The following is a 24643-nucleotide window of genomic DNA, read 5'->3' as shown; positions in this document are numbered from 1 at the left end:
TAAGTGACGCCAGCGCCACCTTTTTGCGTGTTAATGTTGTAACAAAAGCACTTGTTCTTTCATTTAAATATTTAGTATAATTTAATAGTGATGAAAATGATTTTGTTTAATTTTTAAATGACGTAATCTTTGCAATAATAACGGTATTTACGAAACCTGCGGCTTGCGTTTCTCAGCATGTCTGGTATACGAGGTTGTCTGTGTTTCTGCTGCGTTCGTGACCGCTGCACCGTCCCAATTCTTATTCCTTTAGACGTCTAATTAGACTGCTTCGTAAGCTGTCTACAAAGCTGTCCGCGAATTGGTACGCAGCCTAAGTGTGCTTAACGTAGCAGCTCCCTGGACGCGCGATCTGCTGCGACGGAAACTTTTTCGCTCCCTCCCCCTTACTTCTAATCCCTCTTCAACCTGGTTTGTTTCGCGCATGCGCATAGGGCTGCGCCGGATGAGCTGCGTACACGGGACCACCGGATTCTTCTTTCACTTACCACAATATATGCTTCGCTTTAGAAGAAAAAAAACTTATTGCTGTCCCGTCAAGTCCCCGAGCTCTGCACCGCGTAGAGAAGAGAGAGCCGCATGTTCGTACGTGCTCGAGGTCAGCCTTGCGCTCGGGCTGGTCGACCGCCTGGCGGGCGGCGGCGTCGAGCTGGTCGATGAGGCCGCCGTACGTCTTGGCCCACTCGGCGATGACGGCCGTGTGCAGGGGCGAGACGAGGTCGAGGTAGAAGCGCACGCCCTGGCCGATGCGCGCCTCGTCGGTGGCGCCCTGCAGGTTCATCGAGTACAGGGCCCGGTTGGCGCCCAGGCTGGCGCACTGCTCGTGCACGTTCTCCAGGTACGCGGCCCACGTTGCCCGCACCTCGGTCTCCAGCTCGTGGCTGTCGTAGCTGAGCTGCCGCTTCTCGAACTGCGCGTGGAGTAGACAGACTTCGTTCCCGCCCCTCAAAAATAACTCAACAGGAGAAACACAGGTTGGCCTACAAATCATCATCATCATCACCATCAGCCTATCTACGCCAGCTGCAGGACAAAGGCATCTCCCATAGATCTCCAATTATCCCGTTCCTGTGCTAACTGCGACGAATTTATCCCCGCAAACTTCTTGAACTCATCCGCTCACCTAATTTTCTGCCGCCCCTGCCACGTTTGCCTTGTCTAGCGATCCACTCTGTTACCCTCAACGACAAACAGTTATCTTGCCTTCGCATTACATGCCCTGCCCACGTCCACTTCTTCGTCTTAATTTCTATGAATATGTCCTTAGCACGCGTTTGTTCCCTGACCCACTCCGCTCTCTTCTTGTCCCTTAATGTTACACCTATCATTTACCGCTCCATTGCCCTCTGAGTCGCCCTCAGTTTAAGTTGAACCCTCTTAGTGAGCCTCCGAGTTTCTGCCCCGTAGGTGAGTACCGGTAAGAGGCAGCTGTCATACACTTTATTCTTCAGGGACAATGGTAGGCTGACATTGATTATTTGAGAATGCCTGCCGAATGCACTCCACCCCATTCTTATCCTTCTAATTATATCTGCCTCATGGTTGGGATCCAGGGTCACTACTACCAAGTTACTCGCTGAGGCAACGCATACATGTCCTTCTGTAACGAAGGATAAAGTACTTCTGTTCATGCGCGTGTATGCTACCAGCATGAGCGGCAATTTTGTTTCTCAGCGTAAGACCTCAGCAGCCTGCTGCGTAAGAGTAGTAGGGGAAAATGACGCGCGAAAAACAACGGCAAGGTAGTAATGCCTGTGCTACGTGGCAACTTTCAATTGAAATTTAGCGCTTGCCCATGAGTGCGCCCTATGTATTTACGACGGGGCACTCGATAGACAATTGGTTCAAAGGCCTTCGGGAGGCCTCTGAAACGGCCGTGTAGCACAGGTGGTGCTACAATGGATGTGCTTGTCCCGTTTAAGCACTAGTACCCTTACCTTACTTCCATGAAAACACTATGCGACAACTGTCCGAATGTTTTACCGAGCACAGTGTTTCCATTAACTATAGAGACCAAGTACGAATGTTTGGAGGCAAGAATTGGACGCGGCCTGAGCAGGACAGGAGCGCTTGGAAATCCATGGCAGCGGCCGTCGTCCTACCGTAGACCAAAATAGGCGATGATGAGGATGATTCGGTTCCTTGGTATTACCAGTACACCTCAGCCGGAGATAATGTCGGGCTAGTTAAGGTTGATGTCCTTGCAATGCGTGCGTTGCACGGAAAGTACGTACAGCATATTTTCCTTTTTTGCTTGAGCCTGTCCTGTGATACCAGACAAAAAGAAGCTCTGAGGCCATGATCTGGGACCATTTCCCCGAACGCGATAAGCCAGAGATTAAGTTCTCAACTGCGACTCAAACGCTGCCTAGGAAATGACTCGTTTGTCCGAAACCTAAATAGGCAAGCGGATAAGTTGGCTCAGTTTACATCGGCTTTTCGGTCACCCACTTACTTGCCGTAGCCGACTTGTAACTTATTGTAGTCGGCGTAGCGGGAACTTATGCGTACGGGCGAGCGGGCCCAGGTTTTCCGAACAAACATACTATATAATTTCTAAAGCTTGAGCGAACATTACTAAATATCGCGAAAACTGCGTACACTGCGTGACTTCCGGGGCTAAAGGGAGGTCGACGTCTGTTGCAGTCGACTGCGGCGGCATCCGTTGCTTGTTCTTGTTCTAAGCTCAGGTGTGCGGAAGGAAGCGTAAGTAAAACACTTGGCATGAAAGTTAACCAAAGGAGTAACGCCAGGAGTTAATTAGGAGTTAACCAGTAACTCCCTTCGTACCAGTAACGCCCTTCCTACGCCCTTCCTTCTTACGTCCTTCCTATGTGCTAGACGTTTTCCATGCTCTTAAGAAAGTTCCGGTGGTTCAGTTGGCCCATGTTTTTTAAGTGAAATTGCGCCTCATCTCTTGAATAGAATTAAATAGATACTGAATGGCAGCCTACCGATGTCCCTGAAGAAGAAAGTGCATGACAGCTACATATTACCGGCTCTCACCCATGCGGGAGAAACTTGGAGGCTCACTAAGACGGCGACTAAGCGAGCAATGGAACGGAAGATGATAGGTGTAACGTTAAGAGACAAGAAGAGAACGGAGCGGGTCGGAACAAACGCGTGTTAAGGACATAGTAGAAATTAAGAAGAAGAAATGGACGAGAACAGGGCATGTAATGCGAAGGCAAGATAACCGTTGGTCATTGAGGGTAACAGAGTGGACCCCTAGAAAAGCCAAGCGTGGCAGGGGGCGGCGGAAAGTTAGGTGGGCAGTTTATATCAAGCAGTTTGCGGGGATAAATTGGTCGCAGTTAGCACAGGACCGGGGTAATAGGAGAATAATGGGAGAGGCCTTTGCCCTGAAGTGGGCGTAGAGAGGCTGATAATGATGGTAATTCTGGTTTACTTTCTGTACTCCTCGTTGTAGTTTTTTGTGTTAACATTTTCTCCACCAGCGTGACCCTTGCGCGAAGACGGCGTGCCCACCTCCTTCTGGATGCTGAAGATGGCCCTGTAGACGGTGTTGCCGGTCTCGAAGACGAACAGGGTCATGAGCGACGAGACGTCTCCGGTGAGCTGCTCGTCGACGAAGACGTTCAGCAGCTGCGGCTGCAGGCCCTCGGGCCGGCGCTCGGACGGGAAGCGCAGCGTGCGGGCCCACTGCCACAGGCCGATCTCGCGGTCCATGCGCTCGTGGGCCTCGATCGAGGCGCGCAGCACGGACACGTTGGCCTCCTGCAGACGGGTCTGCCACTCGGCCGACAGGCCCTGGGACGACCGCCAAGGGTATTGTCACGAAGGCAAGGACGACGCAGATCCTTTGACCAATAAAGCTTATTGGAGCGAATTTATTCGTTCTCCTTAATGAACATAAACAAAACCCAAACGTACAGGAAGCAGACCGCAGCGTGACGTGTATAGATGGGCGTCGTCGAAGCGAATGCCCCCGCATTTATGCTGCGAGCATTTATCTGTCCGCGGAAGTATTTCTACAATCGTCGAATCAAATCGAGAACGGCGAACACATGTAGTGGAACGTTCTAGTCGAGTTACGACAGGGCGATACACTCACTCTGTAAAATAAGAGCGTCCGCGGAATAAAAAAATTGGCCGCGTATCTGCTCCTTTCGTTGCAAATGCCGTCAATAGACGATAGTCTTTATCGACTTTTGTCAAGCAAATGCCTCCCTTCGCTTTCCCGCTCACCTCTCATGTTGTTCCTCTTGCATCGCGCTCCTCCCAAGGTAAAGACGCCAAGCGTTTGCTTAAATCATTTTAAATTTCCCGCGTTCCACTGCTCCAAACCGGGTGTCTCGATGCCAACGCTGCCGTACGGCGAAGACGCGTGTGAATCGACGCGCCCTACTTCAACGTTTATAGAACTGCGTTTCCCTAGTCCACGTGCGTTCCAAGCAGAACGTGGAACCTATCTATTGGAACCTTTATTAACTCTTGCCACTGGATTTCTTCAAATGCCGCCAGAAGCTATATGGCGCGGGCGACAGCAGGCGACGGCGGAGTGATATTTTTTTCTTCCGTTGATAAAGTAATTAATCTCGCCAAAATCAAACATGTACAATTTTTTGTAAAGGAACGCTGCAAATATCACTTCTGTATTAATTTCTTGTCTTATATATGCGTAATATCTTGTTGTTCTTCAACAATATTGACAAGTATGAACATTACACCGGACTTAGACGGGCACATTTAGCTGTGACTATATAATACTATTGCGCAGGCATTGTTTTACTTTGGCCGGGTGGCTGAATCGAGTCACAGACAGACAGAGGGACAGACAGACAGACAGACATACAGACAGACCAAAATTTCTGGGTTTAAGTAGCCCAAGAAAGACTATCGTCTTTAAAAGAAAGGAAAGGGTACACGCGTTTCCCTTTGAAAAGAGGTAAGCAGGGGCGCGGCCAGACGATAAAAACCAAAATGCAATATGAGTAAACAGAATGCATGGTTCGAACCAATGTTACATAGGCTTGTAAAAAAACCTCGCGCGGTCTTGAGCAGGGAAAGCCGATTGCCGCGACCCTTCCGGATGGGGGCATAACTAATAAAATATACCAACATACCGGTAACTTACGGAGGAGTTAACTATTAACTTAATACAATAAAGTCATCGAGGCAGGAAACTAGTTCCGTTATAAGAGATACTACGTTATAAGAAGCTACGATCAGGTGTGTGTATACATTGGGGTGGGGCCTAATACGAAGTGTGAAGGCCGATTCTCGGCGTTGATTTGTAGCCATGAAGAGCGACGTTAAGCCGTGCACGATGATGCAAGAGCGTAGAGGACGTGCCTGCCTCGATCGTCGTGCGTGCAAGCATGCAGCTTCGTTGCCGGCCGGCGCCTCTCTCATCATCATCATCATTCCGTTGGCGGTAAATTAGAAATCCCCCAGCAGGGCCCATAAAACACTTCCGTAAAGCGAGGTTTCCTCTAAAGCGACTATTATACGGGGTGATCAAAGTTAAGTACACAGGTTTTTATAAATTTAGGTGCTTAGATTTACGTGAAGACGACCTCCACAGTGAGGTTATGTGCCCAGGGGGACACAGAATTAGGTGGCAATTATTGATGTCGGTGGCTTAATTAAAATTCAATAATTAACTTTTAGTAGCTGCAGTAAACCGGCATGTTTGTATTCAAAAGTTGGACGAAATCGTGTTCCCACGCAGTTTGATTTAGCAGAATAGCTCCGGCAAAATTTATTTGCCGTTCGCATGATTACGCATGATGCTAGACACTGAAGACCGGCGCGAAGCCCCTCCCTTTCGTGACGCGCGCGCTGTGTACGCTGTTTAGTTTGACAACAGAGTGGAGGCATATGCAAAAGTGATAACTGGCACCCTTACAGTCTTGGCTGGCGTTATCGCAATCTGCAGTATGCGGAACCGCTGTCGAAACGCAGAGCAAAGGGGAGGAGCTTTGCGCCGATCTTCACTGTCTTGCATGCACAATCATGCGAATGGAAATTAAACTTCACAATTCGTTATGTCGGAGTACGAACGCGTCAGAAGAATTCCGCCAAATGAAACACCCTGGAAACACGATTGCGACAGTCTTTTCAATACAAACATTTCTGGTTACCGCAGCCACTAAGAAGTTAATTATGCAATTTCAGTTAAAAATAAGCCAACGACACCAGTAATTACCACCTAATTCTGTGTCCCCCTGAGCGCATAATCTATCAGCAGAAATGGTCTTCACGTACATCTAAACGCCTAATTAAAAAAAACCCTGTCAACTTAATTTTGATCCCCCTCTATGACTAGGACTCACTGTATTAGCGTTCTTTGGATCTTCATACAGATTTGCTCTTGTGCATGTGCTTTGCCTTTTTCCGTGACTGTGGGTCTTCTTTTGTGCGGACAAAAGCGAAAGGTCATCCACTTTATTCTCCGGAGAAGCAACGTGGTACCCTGAACGTAGTGGGGGTCGGGCAGAGACCAGCGCAGCAGGCGCATGTATGTTGCAACAACATCGCAAACAGTTTCTTCCTCAATGCCGTAAAGAATTGTTCCTCAGGATGACGTGCTTTCACACATGGAAGCCGTAATCAACGCACTGATCATAGCACAAAAACGGGGGTAACAGTCGTCGAGAAAGCGCTAGCTAAAGTGGCGGCTCAAGATTTTCGAGCTTCAACGAATATTAGGCAAAAATGTATGTGTCTACAAGAGCGGGCTTGTACTCTAGCTGTTGTCCTCTCTCGTTTTCATTTTCCAGTTTTCTTAGCGCTCTCGCGGCCTTGAATAATGCGCCATCGCTGTGATATTTTGATCACGCATATCAATTTCTTGATTTCTTAAACTCAAACTCAACGTTGATTACGACATCTAAGAGGCAATGCAATCTATTCTTAAAAACACAAAAAAAATCATTTTTGAAAAGTTCAAAATGTTAATGATGGTTACAACTTCCAGGATTCATTTTGTAAGTAGAACATACTGCGAAGAAAAAATCTAGAAAGTCGTGCGTATTAAGCGCTTAGTACTCAGCAAGGTCCAATCGACGTACGCAAACAGTCTTCGCTTTCACGCTATCGAACGCATCCCCGCTTTATTTTACTCGCCTAACCCTTAATCTCACTGCGTGCGATTCGGGAACCTTGCGTTTTCTGCGCTGTTATGACCCACACTGTCTCCTGTTGGGCCTGAACTGAAGCGCTGGCAGCCCCAAGCGGCGCGTACAAACCCACCTGGCAGCGGTTGAGGAAACGCAGGAAGTACTTTGCGAGGAAGAACTCGCTCCTCCACCAGCTGTCGCGCAGCTTGAGGCAGGCGGACACGATGCGGCAGAAGAGGTACTGCTCCGACAGGCCCGCAGGCACCGTGCGGCTCGGCTCTCCCATGTCCAGCAGCACCAACGAGCCCCACGTCATGGCCACGCGCCGCAGCTGCGCCACGGCCGCGTCCACCGTGTCCGCGTACAGCTGCACCTGCGGGTGGTGTGTACGGAGTGAGACGGATTGCACGTGCTCCCAGCACGCTCAAGTGCAGCTACTCTTTATGTCTCTGAGTGTCAATTGAACACGTATTTGGCGTATTAAGTTCATGTCTGGGCGCAGGAAAGTCGATGTTCCGCCTCTCTAGGAAGAGGAGGAGGAGAAAATTTTATTCCAGAGCGTGTCAGCGCGAGGCACGCTGGATGAGAGTACCTCCCTATTAACCGGATCCCATTGGCTGTCTGGCCCCTGGTAACCAGGCGTAGCTGATCCTCCAAGGCGTGCCTGGACAGCAATATCTCCCATTGCTCGTAGGGGAAAGGGTGTGGTTATTAGGGGAGGAACTAGGGAAGGCGGTGGGGGTGGGGGTGTTCTTGGCTGAAATCGCACTCTCCTCTCATTTGGGGAACAGCACCTATAGTTCATACCACAAGCTAGGTGCAGCACTGTGGAGGCTACATTGTTGTCAGCAGCCCGTCCCGTCAGGGCGCCTAACTCACCGCGAAGGAAGCGACAAAAGGCGCCAGGGCCTTGCGGTTCCACTTGCCGAGAGGGGAGAAAGACATGTCCTTTCAGGACCCCCTTCACGGTGAGTTAAGCACCCTCGGTGAGCGCACTGTTGGCAACAACGTAGCCTCCACAGTGCTGCACCTAGCTTGGGGTATGAACTATAGCTGTTTACATAATGTGCTGCTCTTGTACTGCTTGGGGAACATGACATTGTGTAAGCGGGGTTGAGGGAAGGACCCCGGTTGTCTTTGTCGATAAATTGCTTGCTGCTCCAGCGTAAATTTTGGGGTTTGGGTCAGGAGGTCCCTGCGTATCCTCTCGATAGCACCTCGCTGTCTCCCTGTATACGTGGACCATAGGCTGACTCCTAGCCTCTTCCACAGCCGTCGACCTTTCCCGGTGAGACAACAACCTAAGACTCGCTACAGTGCACTTTCGTTTCACCAAGCACTCACAACATTGCTGCGTCCTGCTAAACGCAGGCGTAAACAGCAGGCCGATAACTCAGGCCAGGCCTCGGGTGCGCTTGGACGGCGAGTCAGAGTAAAAATGGCCGACTCAGGCACACGAGCGTGGGGCAACATAGTCTTACGCCGTAATCTGAGCTTTCGGTAATCTGGAGCTGTCGGTTCTAGATTAATTAGGACCGCCTGGTGATACTTAACGAGCGCCCAAATCTCGAATTCACGGGCGTTCTAGATTTTCGCCTTTCTGCGTATCTCAAGCTCACTCACGGACTTTTTCATGTGTTTTTGTAACCCCACCCTTTATGTAATGTCCCTCCTAGGACCTTTAGAGTAATAAGATGAAACGGAATGAAATGAAAAACGGGTAACGCCTTTGTGAAAGTATTGCCGAGGGTAACGGGTTAGGAAAAACAGCGCAAATAACAGGGGCGAGAGGAACAAACCGCGCGGTGACTGTCCACTGTATTTTCTGCAACGAATTCTAAAACTTGTACCTTTCGGCGAAAGCGCTCTGATATAGACGTGTCACTTTTTCCGGGTGGTCGCTTCCCCTGTCACCAACAACCGGCGCGTCATGTGTTTTCCCCATTAACATTTTATCGCTGTTTAGTGCGCATTATCGTCACAATAATTACCTTAGTTGATTGTCGGCGCTCGTTTCGTGCGTTTTTCTTCCGTTGACCCCGTTATTGGCGCTCATTATTTCTAACCAGTCGTAAACAACTGTCATGAAATCTTAGCTCACTGCAGACGCCAAAGTTCTTGATCTGTACTTTGCGCCACTCAAGTCTGAGCATCTGGCCCGCAGTCACAAAAATCGAACCGGCTTTATCGCAACAGAATTAACGCATAGTATTTAGGCTTCGGTTCCCTCCGCCTCGTTGCCACCCTAAGCGTGTTTCAGAGCCCACCTGTCAAAGTTCTGGCTTACGAGAAAAGCTGTACACATTAGCTCCCTTTATATTGTCGAAGCGAATGGCAACGTGTGAGTGCACGTCCCTTTACTATCCTTTCCTCAACTTTACCTTTCCTTCCCGAAGAAAGTTGATAGAAGCGCGAAAGCTTTACTAAACCAAAACTGCGTTAAAAGCGCGTGTCGCGCCCTTCGCCAAAACTGCTTTCCACCCTTCGCGGAAACTGCTGCCAATTAGTCGACACACCATCAACGACTAAGAAGAACGAACCCATTGCGACGATTTTTCGCGCACTAAGTGAGCGCATCCACGAACGATCTAAATGTACACCAATACATGGCTTATGAGATAACGTCTCAGGTTAGGCTATACGCCGATGACTGCGTAGATTATCACAAAATTGCTTCTGCTGAGGATCACGCAAAGCTGAACAATTAATTTTCCAGTTTTTGTACTTGGTGCCAAACCTGGCAAATGAATGTAAATTTGCAAAAAAACTGTGTGCATGACATTTTCTACTCGGCCATCCGCTCATCTATTTCCCTACTCATTCGATGGTTGTCATTTAGAAAGAAAAATGGAACATAAGTACCTCGGCCTTCATTTCACTCATAACATGTCCTCGTCCAAGCACGTTGATATCACATATAACAAAGCCCTGAAGAGATTAGGTTACCTACAGCACGTTCTCCGTGTAGCACAAAAAGAGACCAAGCTATTAACTTTTAAAACTGTAGTACGGCCATTACTCGAATACGGTTCTGTCATTTGGAATCCACACAAAGCGTCCGACATTGCAAAATTAGAATCCATACAAAAAAAAAGCAGTCCGTTTTATCTGCCGAAGATATGACCGCGATTTTTCGCCTACGTCCAACTTAGCCCTTCGGGTTTAACTCCGTTATCTGCTCGGCGCCATTCAGAAAGCTTAAAATTCCTACACACCTTGAATAATTCGCCGCGCTTGCCGTCGCTTCACGGGTATCTGCAGTTTGCCACACCACCCTCTGTTCACACCAGAAGCCAACATGCGCTAAATATTACTCCATTTCACGCCAAAACTGATTTGTTGAAATATCGTTTTTTTCCTTTGACTATTGAGTTCTGGACCTCGCTACCCGGTGATACTCGCGGGCTCCCTTTAGATCAGATTCTGAGTGCAATATCACATGCATGTTAAGTAGAGATTTCTATGTTATCTTCTTTTATGTTATCTTATTTCTATGTTATCTTCTTTGATCTTGCCTTTGCTCATTCTGTATCTTGTGTAGTATTGTGAACCAGACAATCTGTGCCATACGTTCGTGTTTTTGTTCCTAATTTTTATCACTTGATCATTTGTATGTCCACTCCTGCAATAGCCCTAAGAAGGGCTGGAGCATGTAAAAATAAAATAAAATAAATAAATAAATAATAAATAAAGGCGCACTATGGCACTCCTTCATAATCGATGTGTGTATTGTCTTATCCAGAACCGTTCCTTCAGCGCGATTTTCCAGCAACAACCGCTTTGGCACAATGAAAGCCCGGTTTTACGCACGCGCCATGTGTCCAGATATTTTATCGGAGCTATTCGGTCGACCAACCGGTCTATGGGAAAATGCATTAGATTTTTTATAGGACGCCTTAGGTCCCACAATGAAAGATTCCACTTTAAAAAACGCGTGCGAACGCACGCCCGAATGCGCATCAGAGGGGTTTTCCAGCTCCAGGGGTTTTCCACTACGCGTAGGCATGAAAGCATGCGGCAATATAAAGCATTAGAAAGTGAAAGGACGGTAGGAATTTCACAACGAACACGAGACACGGTCAGCGGTGGCGCAAATGGTACACGCGAGAGGAGCCTTGTTTTATCTCATGGATGTATCTGTCTGCTTGTTCTAGCCGTTACGGTCGATCATGCCCGTTTGAAACGTCCACGATGCTATAGTTGAACACAAAACACACAAAATACACGATTTTCTGGTTATGAATCAATAGCACACCATTGCGGCCGTTTTAGTAGCTGCAGATTTGCTTGCGGAAGCGGTGACAGCGGCAAATGTGGCAAATAGGGCCACGCTAGCGATTTCTAGGGGGAACAAATACGAATACAGTGTTCCCCAGGTGAGGCTCCAACTCGCAGCCCCGGTATGGCTCACGAACACTGCCGTAGAAGTACCGTGCGTTAACCGATTTCACCAGCAGGGACTTCTGGTCGCACCCGCCGCAGTGGCTCAATGGCTAATTAAAGCGTTGGGCTGCTGAGTTTCACGGCCGCGGCGGCCGCTTTACTGACGGAGGCGAAAAGCGACAACGCCCGTGAGTTGGAGATATTGGCGCACGTTAAAGATACCTCGGTGGTCAAAATTGATTCGGAGCCCTCCACTGCAGCGCGCCTCATCGACTGGGCGTTGGCGCGTTAAACCTCATAATCAAATCAATCACTTCTGGTCATAGGCTCCGTTTCCGATATACTGGTGATATGCGTTCAGCGTTACATGTTCAATGTTCATGTACATGAACGCCAGTGTTTTTTTTTTGTTTGTTTTTTTTGCGAGGTGCGGGCGCAGCGGCACAAGCCGCGCGTTGCCAAGCGAAGAAATGGACAGCTAAACTTTTCAGTGAATACCATCTATAGGACGAGTTAGCCCCTTTATGTAGAGTGTGTAGTAGGCAGCACGACAGACACCAGCGCACCTGAATCTTCCTGGCGAGGTCCAGTGTCATGGCCTTCTCTCGCACGTCCTCAAGCTTCTTGGTCACGACGAGGCCGAGGCCGTCGATGTGACGGACGTACGTCTCGTACACCCTGGTGGCGTGCGCCACGTAGTCCTTGACGAGGGCCGGGTCCAGAAGCTCCCGGCGGGTGTCGCCCTGAGCGTCCGGGGAGGCGTAGCGGGGCTCGGTGGCCATACGGGCCAGCAGGTCCTGGAGGAACTTGTGCGAGTAGTAGCCGTCCAAGGCCTGGTAGCTGCTGTCATCCGCCAGGCTACTGCGTTGGGCGAACGAGGAGAACTTCGCTCTGACCCTGAACTTCCTTAGGCTGTGTTCCATTTCACGGACAGCTTTGTAGAAAGTCACGAAGCAGTATAACTAGGCGTCTAGAGGAATAAGTATAGGGATGGCGCAGCGGTCCCGAACGCAACACCAACGCAGACGACAACCTCGTAGCCGACATGCTGAGGAACACAAGCCGTTGGTTTCGTAAATTATATTACTCTCATTATTACAAACATTACGTGATTTCAAAATTAAATAAAATCACCTTCACCGCTGCTAAATTATACTGAACATTTCAATAAATGAACAAGTGTTTTTGCTGCATTAATACGCAAAAAATGTGGCGTTGGCGTCACTGATTAGTTCAGACAAAGGTAGCCTGCATCGTTGCTGACTGATGCCTGCTCCTCGAAGCAGTCTCTGTTGACTGCTTCATTCGAATTGGAACGGGGCTGAACATGGCGGGCTGTCCGCGAAGACGGCAACGAAGCCTTCTAACGGGGAAATTGTAACGCGCCCTCAGAGGTTCAAATGCTCGCGGCTTTCTTTGGTGGGTGAGCACACAAAACAAAATAGCCATTACCTTTGACCTGGGTGCGTTAAAAGGCACGAGTACAGTCAAACCCGGCTATGACGAACCCGGATAGAGCGAATTATGCTATATATCGAACAAAAATAATTCAGTTACGGAAATACATGGGAAACATATTCCTTATAACGAAGTTCACATCCGATATATCGAACTCTGGGCGCCTAGAATGGCCGCCGAAATGCACGATCTCGGAGCGGCGATTGAGATGTGGATTGGCCGCGACCACGGAGCAAGAGCCGCGACTGAAGACATTGCGCCTCGCATGGAGCCAACGTTTATAGATACTTTCTATAAACGTTGGCACGGAGCGACGTGACGCCCAATACTTTCCGTAACTGTTTCCGACGCGCGGGACTCGCGACGGAACCCCCCCCCCCCCCCCCGCAGTAAGCGAGTCCGGACCAAGATAGCAGCATCGGTGAACTGTGGGAAGAGCTCGCCAACGTTCCCGATGATGTCGTGAGTGAAATCAATCCGACGCTTATATTGAAGCGCTTCCGGCAGTCGATGTGCTCCGCCAATACTTTAGATTTTTTAAGACGCGGACTCGAACTGGTGCAAACAATGTTTTGTGTAGAGAATGCTATGCTAGTTGAAGCCGCCAAAGGGAAAGTGAAATAAAAAATCACCGCTTTTTTTGGCAACATGGGCAGTTAAGGCGGAAAGTAGCTTTATTACTTGCAATAAATGGATTATTTTGCTATGGTGATGGCTACTGTACTGTGTTCGTTGCTGCATACGCGGATGCCAGAGTTAGGAAGAGGGGGGGGGGGGGGGGGGGGGGCTCCCGCGGATTGCGAACTCGTAACAATAAGCTCGTTATAGGCGGGTTCGGCTATATCGAACTATTGGATATATCGAACTAATCGCGGTGCATATTGCAGTTCGCTATAAACGGGTTTGACTGTATACAGTATAATCTAAGCTGTGTAGCCAGTGCTTGACTAGACACTACATTCGGGTAAGTCTAGTGAACGCTAACAGAAGCACCACGTTTCCATTCGCCAGCTTTTAAGCGTTGCGTTTGTGTTAACCCAGCTTAATTTTTGTAAGGATACAGTTAGGGCTTACGAGTCTCCGACAGGCTTCACATTCATATACGGGCGCGGGATGCGCCTTAGTCGCAAATACTGTTTGGAATCAGACGTATACCAAGGCATCGGGCTGGGAGGGGGCCAAAGAAGAGCACGGTGCAAGCCGGCAGCCGCAGTAAGCGTTGGCGTCGCCTCCGATGTGCCAGTCGGTACTTAATTCCCGTTAATCATATAGGAGAGTCTTTGCTGGGCAAACTAATAAAGAAACTTTAGGTCGCTGTGTCGGTCTCGGATCAATAATTGTGCCGCGGCCACCGCCCAGTAAGGGCGTACACTGCGCGAACTCGTGAAATATGCCTTCACCTCTTCTTGCAAGATCGTTCTAACGTCACGGTCATAACTACACCCACCACTTTGGCATTTTCGCGGAACATGTAACTGTTCACTTCGACTACGCGGAAGCATTCACACTCGTTGTATAAAATCGGACTTGCACATTTCTTAACTCACCGTAAAAACTTAGCAAACCCACCTTGGGGGGTTGTAATCCCATCTTCCAGTACCGCCGTGCAAATCATATATAGTAGCAAATTATCCGCGGTGTGATATTTAACACGGCACGTTATTTGTCTAATTATTTCTCAATAAATTCCTTATGAAAAAAATATCTAATCCTCGCAACCTTGCCCACCCTACCAAACCAAGCGTGCTATTAAAAACAGGCGTTTTCACTTAAAAACATTTTAAAACACTCGCAAAAACACACGGTACGGGTGGCAGCTAGCTCCGCACGCTAAACCACTAGCCTGAAGATCCTTGAAGACAAAATGCAACATCGTTCACTTTGAAAGAACTGTCTTTTCTTAGCTCACTCAGCGCCTTTCCAGCTACGGAAGACGTTACTTTAAACGTTAAAAAATGCAAGACAATTTTTTATAAATTCAAATTTCGCGGTACAGTAACTACAGGGCAGAGGGCCGTAGTATGGGGCTAGAATCCCCATTCACTAGAGGCCCCCCTACAATCGCCCAGTCACGTTTTTTGGTAGTGGTACAGTGTAGTGAGAGAAAGGTGCGTCGTTCGGGGCCGCTTAGGGGGGTCCCTTTTGTGATGAAGATTTCAGCTGAGGAACTCCTGTTGTAAGCAGCGCCCCTGGCGGCAGCTGCTTACCAGTCGTTTTCAGGAGTTTTGTTTCTTAAATAAACCGTCATTTATTGCCCTAAATAGTGTTATTTCATTATTTTATGGCATAAAGTATTAATAAAAACGTCAAGTAACTGTTTAGTTTGATTCAAAAACTTATAGGTGGCGCTGGCTGCAACAGGAGTTCTATCGGGACCGCCTGCGCTCCATACAATTACATCATCACAAAAGGGACGCGCGCTCTCCATTGGTTTTTCCCCCGCACGACAGACCGCTAAATTATAGGACACTAGCGGTGGAACAGATAGGCGGCCACAATTAGCACGAACAAGATTCTGTGACGTCATAGATAAATCGCCCGAAAGTGGCTTACGTATCGCCACTGCATCATCTGTTTTTGTTTTTTTTTAATATCTCGCTTATTTGTTTGAGTCCTCGATAAAATTGATGATCATTGCAATCTGGACAAATCATTCTTTCTAATGAAACAAACATGGGTTTTTGTCTTCGTGGCCCCACAAAATTTTCCCGGGCCCAGAGTTTTTTTCATCAAATTCCTGGTGGGAGGAGTGGGTCCTGTCCTACGGCGGATCGAACGGCGTAGACGTATTTTCCTTCGCCTTCATTTGAAGCCAAAACAGGTACATCCGCGATAAGGCGTTGATTTCCATTATCTAGAGCTGGGCGCCTCGCTTCGAGGAATCAATACATGTGTATCGAACAGGCTAGCATACAGCATTACATCGGAAGCTAAAAATCCCCGCGGCCCCTACGTACAAGGGCTCACGCATGATTTTGTGCTTACAATAAATGCGCTGTGTTAAGAGCTTAACGAATGTCACGTGGGTGTCTTACATGTTGGGGCTGGAAATGAAGCCATAATTAGTTCTTCCCGTAATTAGGAGTGGGCTGGAACAAAAAAAAACGAGGAAGAGTTGTTTCAATCCTGGAAGCATCGCTAGAGTACCTGTCCAAGAATATGCTAGACGGTGCTACCTGCAGAAGCAACTGGATGTGTAGAGGCATTCTTCTTGGTGCAAAGGGCAAGCTCTAGTGTTGGCAACGAAAACTGCTGCCTGACGAGCGCTTTAATACAGAGCTGTAGAAGAACATAGAACCGGTCCCGGTGCGGTGCCCCCGGTACACGGTAGGTGCACTTGCACATGCGCCGAGCCGGTCTCTCCCCCTCTGAGCACGCGCAGTGGTGCCGGTCGGCTACCAGGTACCGTACCGGGACCGGTTCTCTGCTCTGCTATAACTCTCTAATATGACACGCCTGCAATTGAAGGCGACGCTGCATTAGACGTAGTTTTTACTCGCGATACCTTGAGATCTTTTTACGCTGAGCCATCTAGGGTCAAGTCGACGCACAATTCATTTAAACAAAGATGTGCTTTGCCATTCACTCGCCGTGCGAAAGGCTAATATATATGACCTCAAGATCCAGTTAGTCCCATGAATCGTCGTCGTCGTCTAGCACCTTAGGAACTCTCCGCCGAACGAATAACTAAGAAAGCGTACTTTAGCAACCTTTCACACGGCCCTGGGAACAGACCAGACTAAACTTATAAACCTGGTTCTCCCAAAACTCACAGCGCAGTGCTTCTAAACCAGCCGTAAATACAACTGTACAGTAGCGAAAGTTACGCGTTCAAGATTTTAAACCCAGCGCCGAAAGTTTTCGCCGAGGCTCAATTGTAAGAGCCACTTGTTTAAACTGCGGACAACATCAGCTACCCACTCGCTTCACGTGGTGCGTGGTCCGTGGGCTAAAAGGGTCCCCTGAAAATGGTGATTATTGGCCTTCACATATATGTGAAGCTTACTTTTCCTCCGTCTCCACATAGCTGTCATCGTCATCGTCGTCGTCGTCTTCTTCGACGGTGTACTCTTCCGGTTCCCCTGCGATAATTAATTAGAAGCCTCCGTCATCGCTTGTGCGACCGGAAGAAAATTACGCTCCGAATATGGCTGGCAAGTATTTTTAGAAGGTGCTTCAACTGCTTTCAAACCGTACGCTATAGGATGCAGGTTTCGGTCCCAGTGTTACCGCATTTTGGCGCGTCTAACCCGTACCACAAATGCAAATATTTTAGTGGCAAGTTAGGGGCGCGGATAAAACGCGGGGTTTTTCCTTTAGTGCAGTTTCACGGCAATGCGCGTTGTGCCGTGAAGCTCCTACGCAGTAACACTGACTAAGCCTTCCATGGCAGCGATTGCGCAAAACATACAAGGACAAGGAAGAAAAAACAAGCACGAGCGCACTCAAACAATTTTATTATGGAATTGGGGCTTTCGCCTTGCAGTCAGTGTATTCTGCCTGCTGAGTATACGCTTTTTCTGTCTACATAGTATGTGACGTGTTGCTTGAGCAGTAGCTTCGGTGCAGCCTTTTCTGTATCAAATGTGCGGTAAAATGCGGGTAACGCAGGCCAGTTGGTACACGATACTTAAAGAGAAAAACATCGCTAAAGACAGGACAAATGGCAGACTAGACACACGCACCGCTGTGCGGGCAATGTGCGGGCAATCGCGATGATTTTTTTTTTTCTTTTCCAGCTGGATCAAAGTGCGTGTGGGGATTATATGCAGGAACGGATTATACGCGCGAAAATACGGTATTGTCTTAGGTATTGGAATATGCCCGTGGAATACGGTTCGAAAGACACGTCAGTTGAGGCTGCGCTGGAAAACAGGTACAGTGGTAACTTTTCAATTTCTAGTTTTCGCCAATGTGTAACATTTTATCCATTGGTTCAGACGAATGCGCTGGATGGTATAGATGATCAATAAAAGCGATTAACAATCGCAAATAATTGACGAATTGCTCATTAGTACTCTATTATTTACTATTTTATTCAAAACGGAAGGCAACCGCTGTAGGTTCTACAAGGTATTTTAAAAAATGACCTAGGGGTCTTAATGAAAACACGCGCATCGGCGATCGTCCGTGACTGATATCCCGAAATGATGACTTGGCGGTCACTTTTGTAGCCTATAGTCAGCACCGAAGCCCCGCAACGTGAATTAACATTAAATTAGTTGGAGCGAAATGAACAATCGCTGCAGTTGGTGTTGGTGAATGTTTAAAACTGAATTAGCACTATATCCGACTACACAACAAGAGCGAGGCAACGGGGTTCTCGGTGACCCGCTTTCGCACAAGTCACTTTAACAAAAATGCTAGTAAAAAAGATAGTAACGAGTTGTATTTACTAACTCCTTACGAACTCCTTACTACCACCTCTAGAACGGTACGTAGGTCCTGCCCCTAAGTATGGAACCAAAACGCCATCGTTACTAGTCTAGACCGTGCACTTAGTATGCTGCTTGCTTAATAATGGCTGATAGAAACGAAATTCTATGAATTATTTAACATAATAACTGCAGCACATTTCCCACTCCAAATCACAACTAAACAGTTTTTGCAAATCCACATGCTGACCTGTATATGCTCACATTAGAATGCATAATTCTAAAATTGCCGCTAAAATGTTTGATTTTTGCGACAAGCCCGGGGCTTTCCGCTGCTGGCTATAAAAGCAAGAACAACAGATGTATTTCTGCGGTGACGGAGTTATACTCCCTCTCGCCGTGCATACCGTTCGTTTTCTTGCTCAATGCATTGGTTGTCTAAGCGTGATTAGTGCGTGTTGATGTGTGTCCGTCGTGCTTCGTGCTCAGCCGATCCACATTTTCACGCGTAGCTTTTTACTGAGATATGCATGGCAAGTTAGTAAAAGCACTAAGTACCCAGTGGATACGGCGACAAGTAACTTGTTAGTGTTCTTAAGAGTGCGGGGCCGTGCGATCTCCGTTCTTCAAAGGAGGATATAAAAATCTTTAGAATCTTTATATCCTCCTTGGTTCTTTCGCATTACAACTGGCAAAGATTTCTGAAATATTCCAGTGTGCGCACACGTAACGACTTTTGTAGCGTGCAAGGACTCGGGTTTGATTCCCGGAAGCAGTGACCGCTCTACTAGTGCAGGCGAGAAGCAAAAACGTCCGTGTGTCGAGATTTCAGGGCACCTTAAAGATCTCCAAGTGTTCAAAATTAATCCGGAGCCCTCTACTACGGCGCGGCTTACAGCCCAGGTGCCGCTACGTGTTAAACCCCGCAGTCACTTTCGTGTTGTTTACGGCAGTCGTGCTGATGCTAGGGACCTTTGGCTTAAGGTAGGGCACTCCGGGAGGCCTTTGCGAAAGTGATGTCACCGTCCCGCTGACAACAGCTGAGTTGGTCTTCAGAACGAAGGTTATTTTTTTTTCTGGATTGATTGGCTCACATTCACAAAACTTTTCACACTTACGTGAGGAGCAGTTTGTGACTAGCCCTGCAACCACGTATATGGTCGGTCAGTGCGCGATTAGGGAGGTGATGCTAGATAAATCACGAAATGTTCTTACGGCACCTCACCTGCCAACAGGCTCGTTAATCTGGGCCGAGGTTATTAATTGTTTGATGCCGGGGCGAATCTGAGACACTTTCTAGCGTAACTCATTGCAATCGAAGCTCGTGACGCAAGGGACATGGTCCGCTGGTGCTTTAGTAGCGTCCTTTAGTATTGCCGCAATTGGCAGCGACAAGCTTTAAACTTAGGGTGCCCTTTTTAATTAGGAATGTTGCCTATCTGAAACGTTCACAAAGTTCTGTTATTGAGCGTCTCCTACGGGTCTGAAGCCTATGCTACGGTTTTTACTAGGCAGGATCAAGATATACACGTAAACTTGCGGTCACTGGGCATAAACACTGCATGGAAAGACGCGTCGACGGGTATGTCGCCATTTGAACTACGAAAAAAAAAAGACCACAAAGCTATGCTCAGCAAAGATTATTCCGCTGTGCATCGTCCCCTTGTGCGGAATGTGCGGCCTACAGATTTCTCGCGCCTTACAAGAAAATGTACACACACCAGGCGAGCGGACGTAAGAACGGCCACCTAGAAAACGCCACAGCAATTTGCATCACACCGAGCGAATGCCCTGAACCATTTGATCGCTGAGAATAACACGGAACGCTCGAATTTGTCTGGTGTTGTAGTTGCAGCAAGAAGCCACAATGGAACAAGAAGTGCAGTCATGGTGCTTCGCTTCACGGGGCCGCGGTAACGCGCCCGTAATTACATGTTCACCCGCATGAGTGCGCACGCTCAGAAAAAAACAAAAAGCAAAAACAAAAAACAAAAAACAAAAAAAAAAACGAAAACTGCGCGCCCCGCCACGTAGTCACGCCGAGTGGCTTGGGGTCGCGGTGGCCTTTACGAGGTTCTGTTAAACTTCAAGCCACTCTTCTCTGAGTGGGCAACACTGCGCGCGTACGGGAAAACCAGGTATAAATCCGCGAAGGAAAGTTTAACATCCGCCTCAATGCAGCCGTACGGCTACAAATTAACTTACTCCACCTTGGTGATTTCCCCTAAATCTAATCTATTAACAAGTATAAATCGCTCTACGACGGCGAGGAGAGGTAATTCCGAAATCGGGTGGTGCGCATTAATCGTTTGTTAAAGTTTCCATGTCTCACTGAAGGCCTATGTCGCTTCAAAAATGGACTACCGGAAAGTCAACTTTCTTTGACGATGGTGATGACCGTGGTTGAAGTGAACGAAAAAAGCGCTTCCCGTGGTTGGGACGGAACCTGGATCCATCACGTTATGAAGCCGACGTCTACCCATTGCGCCATTCCGTCACGGTTGAAGCTGTTTGTATTTGGAGATGGGTGCAAAAGTAGACGGAAAAATCATACACCCCTTCCGTCCAACGACGATGTTGGTTGAACGCGAAGCTTTTTTTGTGAGAAATCAAATGGCAAAAAAGTTACAGCCGTTCCACTCCACGTGAAAACTGTTGGAAATGCAGAGCACTGATTCGCCATAATGGGCTGTAGCGCCGTTATCCGCTCACTGCTACCACCCGACGCATTTCAAATTTCCCGCCTTCGCAGTGCTCGCGCGCCCCCTGCCTGAAACTGCGCCAGCAGGAGTTCTGTTCTTTTTGTGCTTGTTTTCCCTCCCGCATCGCCGCCCGACGTTCACGAATGGCTGCGGCTTCTCGCTGGCGAAGTTCGGCGTCGGCGGCTCGCTTGCGGCGCTTGCGCTCAGCATCCGCAGCACGCCGCCGCGCCGCCTTCTCTTCCCGCGTAGACATTGTCGATGAAGTCGATGGTGAAACGTGAAACGTGCCGTGAACCCCCTGCCGCGGCTATGACGAAACGTGGAGCGGCTATGACGCAACGTGGCGCGGCTATGACGCAACACAATCCAACACAATCCACTTTAATCCAATCCAATCCAAATCCAAACCAATCCAATCCAATCCAAGCCAAGCCAATCCAATGCCAGACCGACGGGGAGCGATGCGGACTACGGACGCCAATGCGGGTGACATCGTGAGTTACTGAAATGCTCTGCATTTAAAAGTCGAGTCGAAGCCGCTGCGATCAGAAGCACAAACTGCGAGCGAGTGATTCAGACTCAAAGCTCCACGAGTCAAAGTACAAACTCAGACGACAACCAAGGAATCCCTCACTAGAAAGCTTCGCGTTCAACCATCGCCATGTTTGCCTGATTGTTTGTTTGGTCGTCTGTTTACACCCCAGCCCCCCCAAATGCAATGTTTTCTCAGCCAAGCAGTGACCTTTCCCCGTCTTCTTTTCCCCTCCACAGCTTCCTATAGGTTAGCCCAACGGCGTTGCATATCTACACCACTGCATAAGGCCCCGTCAGAGGCGTTTCTTGTTTCTCAATGACTCTTCGCGCTTGGGGCACAGCGCGAGGGAAAGGGGGGAGAAGGACGGTGTCGTGTTGGAAGACGCGACGGCTCCGCTAGTTCGCGCGGGCAATAAACTGCGTCCGGAGCCGGAAAAAAGCGAAAGAAAGGTCAGAGGAAGAGATGTGGGAAGGGAACAAATTAGAAGCAGAGCGTAGTAATTCTCTCACCAACGCGACCCCATTTCTTCGGCCGTCCCCCGCTCGAGGCAAGGCGATTCCCACAGCGCGGAATTACTTTTCTCTAAGGCGACGCGACACCTTGAGAATGCTTCTACACAAAAGCTAACTACGTGTATAAACAAAGCGTAAGTGTAAATCGGGATCACGAATGGACAACCTTGGTTCACCGTCATAAAGGTTTCTTCGCAACGGTGCCAATCTTAATTACCTGAGGCCACCCCACGAATATAAAAAAAAATAAACAGAGAATGAACGGGTCCGTCAGTATCTTAACTATCGTTGCTTTGTTTGGACGCCTTCCACCATGCCTTGCAGTTGAGTCAGCGTGCAATTTTTCGTAGTGGTAGTTAAATGGACAGACAATCGACTCTGGGGGATTGCATGTCGTCTAGCTCATATTAAAGCCAGCGTTTCATATAGCGGGAGGATCGTAAGAAATTTCTAAATGAACAGGCGGAAATAATGTTAATTTTGCTCAAAATTTTCTGAAGTGTGAAAGGTGCGACACATGGTGTCTGAACCTGACAGTACCTTACGTGTCCAAAAAACTCCGCCGATATCAGCGCGTCATTCAAAAACCGCAAGAAGTAATGGGAAAGGTTGCGCTGTTTTTTTTTTTAAGAGGGAGGAGTGTTTAAATACTTCTTTTAATCTCACGTGCCGTTAAGAGTGTGTTGCCACACGGATCCCTGTCATGGTCGGCAGCGGGCCTTTGTGGCGGGAGACTCGTATATGGCTGGTAGATTTAAAAATTGCGATTTCAAAAGTTCTAGGGCGCTCTCAGCAAAATCGTTGCGGGTTAAGGCGTTTTAAGCGATTCCTTTTGATTTGGGATAAAGAAAATATACTAGACAATAATCGGTTGTCTGTCTATTTAACGCGGACAAGGGTTTACGAGGCTGCGGAAAAACCGAATTTTGCCCGATTTAACGGACGGATTAACTATGTGTGGTACCATAGGTGTTTTTCGGAGTACCTAAGCAATTTTTGCTGCGTATCCTGCTGCACCAAGCATGTAACGCCTTGCATTTGCAGAAAAATCCGGGATGGGTGAGGTTAACAAATTTAATCTTGTTAATTTCGTAGAGGGATATTGGGCGAAGAGAATTTGTAAAAAAAATGAATGAACTATCATAATATCATAATCAAAAATGAATCTTAAACATCGCCCTCGGGCCATCCATACAAAAATAAAACACCCCAGAAAACAAACACGAAAAAGTAAACAGCACCGACAATGTAAGGGCTTGTATATTTGGCGCAGTTGTAGCATTTAAGCCATAAAAGTGTAAATGAAAATTATTGCTCAGAAATGTGTTAAGAGAACATGAACAAAAAATTCAAAAGGTACAAAGAAACTAACCAATTAACGCAATAAAAAAATTCTCATACAGCCCCCTCAACCCCGACAAAAAGAAGGAAGGAAAAAAATCACCAAAAACACAAACACCTAACACGGTCGTATACCTGCTGAAAAATTAAATTGGCAAAGTTGGCGCATTTACTCATTGTAATAGTGCACACGTACATACATCATTGGTTTTAAAAACTAGAAGTAACAAATGCAAATATATACCCAAATAAAAATAAAACTCGCCCTATAAATAAAACTCGCCCAGCGTGAAGTAAGGGAACGAAAAGTCCGAATGGGGCATCTCACTGCCATTTATCTGGCTATAAACAGTACAGTGGCGTAAGAATCCTTGCGCATTAGTATACAATTCTGGGAACTTCTGAATTTTTTTTTTCTTGATGATGTAACTAAGTGGCTTCTAGTTAACGATTTACCTGGCCCGAGGTATTAGGAATCTGACTACAACATTTAGTTGTGTCAGGCTTGAACTTGTCTGTTGCTCCTTCGGTGCGGCGGTGCGTTACTGAGCTCATAGCCGGTTCAATTCCCCACAGCTGTTCGTTTTCCTCATTGAAAGCAAAGAAGACAAACGGCCATGTGCGCATATGTGTGTGCGTGGGGGGGGGGGGGGGGTGCATCTTTGCGCGCGTTAGTTCTCTAAATTGCATTAAGGCTCACCTCGTAAGCAATGGGGCAACCTCCGCGCCTAAAATAATTCGGGATTTCAACGCTGGATTGGAGGAAGTGGGTATGAGAAAAGCGGCACTCCCCCTCCTGCGCCTTCGAAAACACCCCAAGACATTCCGTGTTCCAGGTTCCCCACAATACGCTAAACGGGCTAATTTAAACACACGGCGATTAAATTACAACAAATTACGAAGTGAGGCATATAATTTGTCTACGCAGTGCAATCGCGAAACACAAGCACGCCGTTCTTGTGCGTTCCGCGGTGGCACAGGTGAACACCACATTTTTTCGGAAAATGGTGTGCATTCAAAGTGCGGTCATTCCCCGAATTGGCTTCGTGGACGGCACGGATAAGGTCATGTGAGTGCATTGTGCTGAAGAAGAACAACGAGGTTGCCTTAGCGAGCGCATAATTGGTGTCTCGCATAAATGCGGAAAGCCCGTAGGAAGAAGAAAGTGAATGGACGTCCTTTATGTCCACTGCCACCCCCCCCCCCCCCCCTACCCTCCTCCCGGTGTAGTGGTAATTGGCTTGGCTCACGT

At 48.0% G+C, this 24643-nt stretch overlaps 1 protein-coding gene across 1 annotated transcript in view; it reads right to left on the bottom strand.

Moving 5' to 3' along the window:
* Positions 1–24643, bottom strand: part of LOC144146515 (uncharacterized) — a 42032-nt gene that overhangs the window by 5210 nt on the left and 12179 nt on the right. Inside the window, exons 3-7 of the mRNA XM_077678461.1 lie at positions 16933–17008; positions 12035–12329; positions 7219–7458; positions 3490–3771; positions 590–910 (exon numbers count right to left, since the gene is read on the bottom strand). Coding sequence (XP_077534587.1) covers positions 590–910; positions 3490–3771; positions 7219–7458; positions 12035–12329; positions 16933–17008 — 1214 coding nt within the window. The remainder of the gene's footprint in view (positions 1–589; positions 911–3489; positions 3772–7218; positions 7459–12034; positions 12330–16932; positions 17009–24643) is intronic.

The sequence above is a fragment of the Haemaphysalis longicornis genome, unplaced genomic scaffold (genome assembly GCF_048455015.1).
Source record: "Haemaphysalis longicornis isolate Haplotype H1 unplaced genomic scaffold, Haemaphysalis longicornis Haplotype H1 scaffold_7, whole genome shotgun sequence".
NCBI lineage: Eukaryota > Metazoa > Arthropoda > Arachnida > Ixodida > Ixodidae > Haemaphysalis > Haemaphysalis longicornis.
This window is presented reverse-complemented; position numbering and strand designations above follow the sequence as displayed.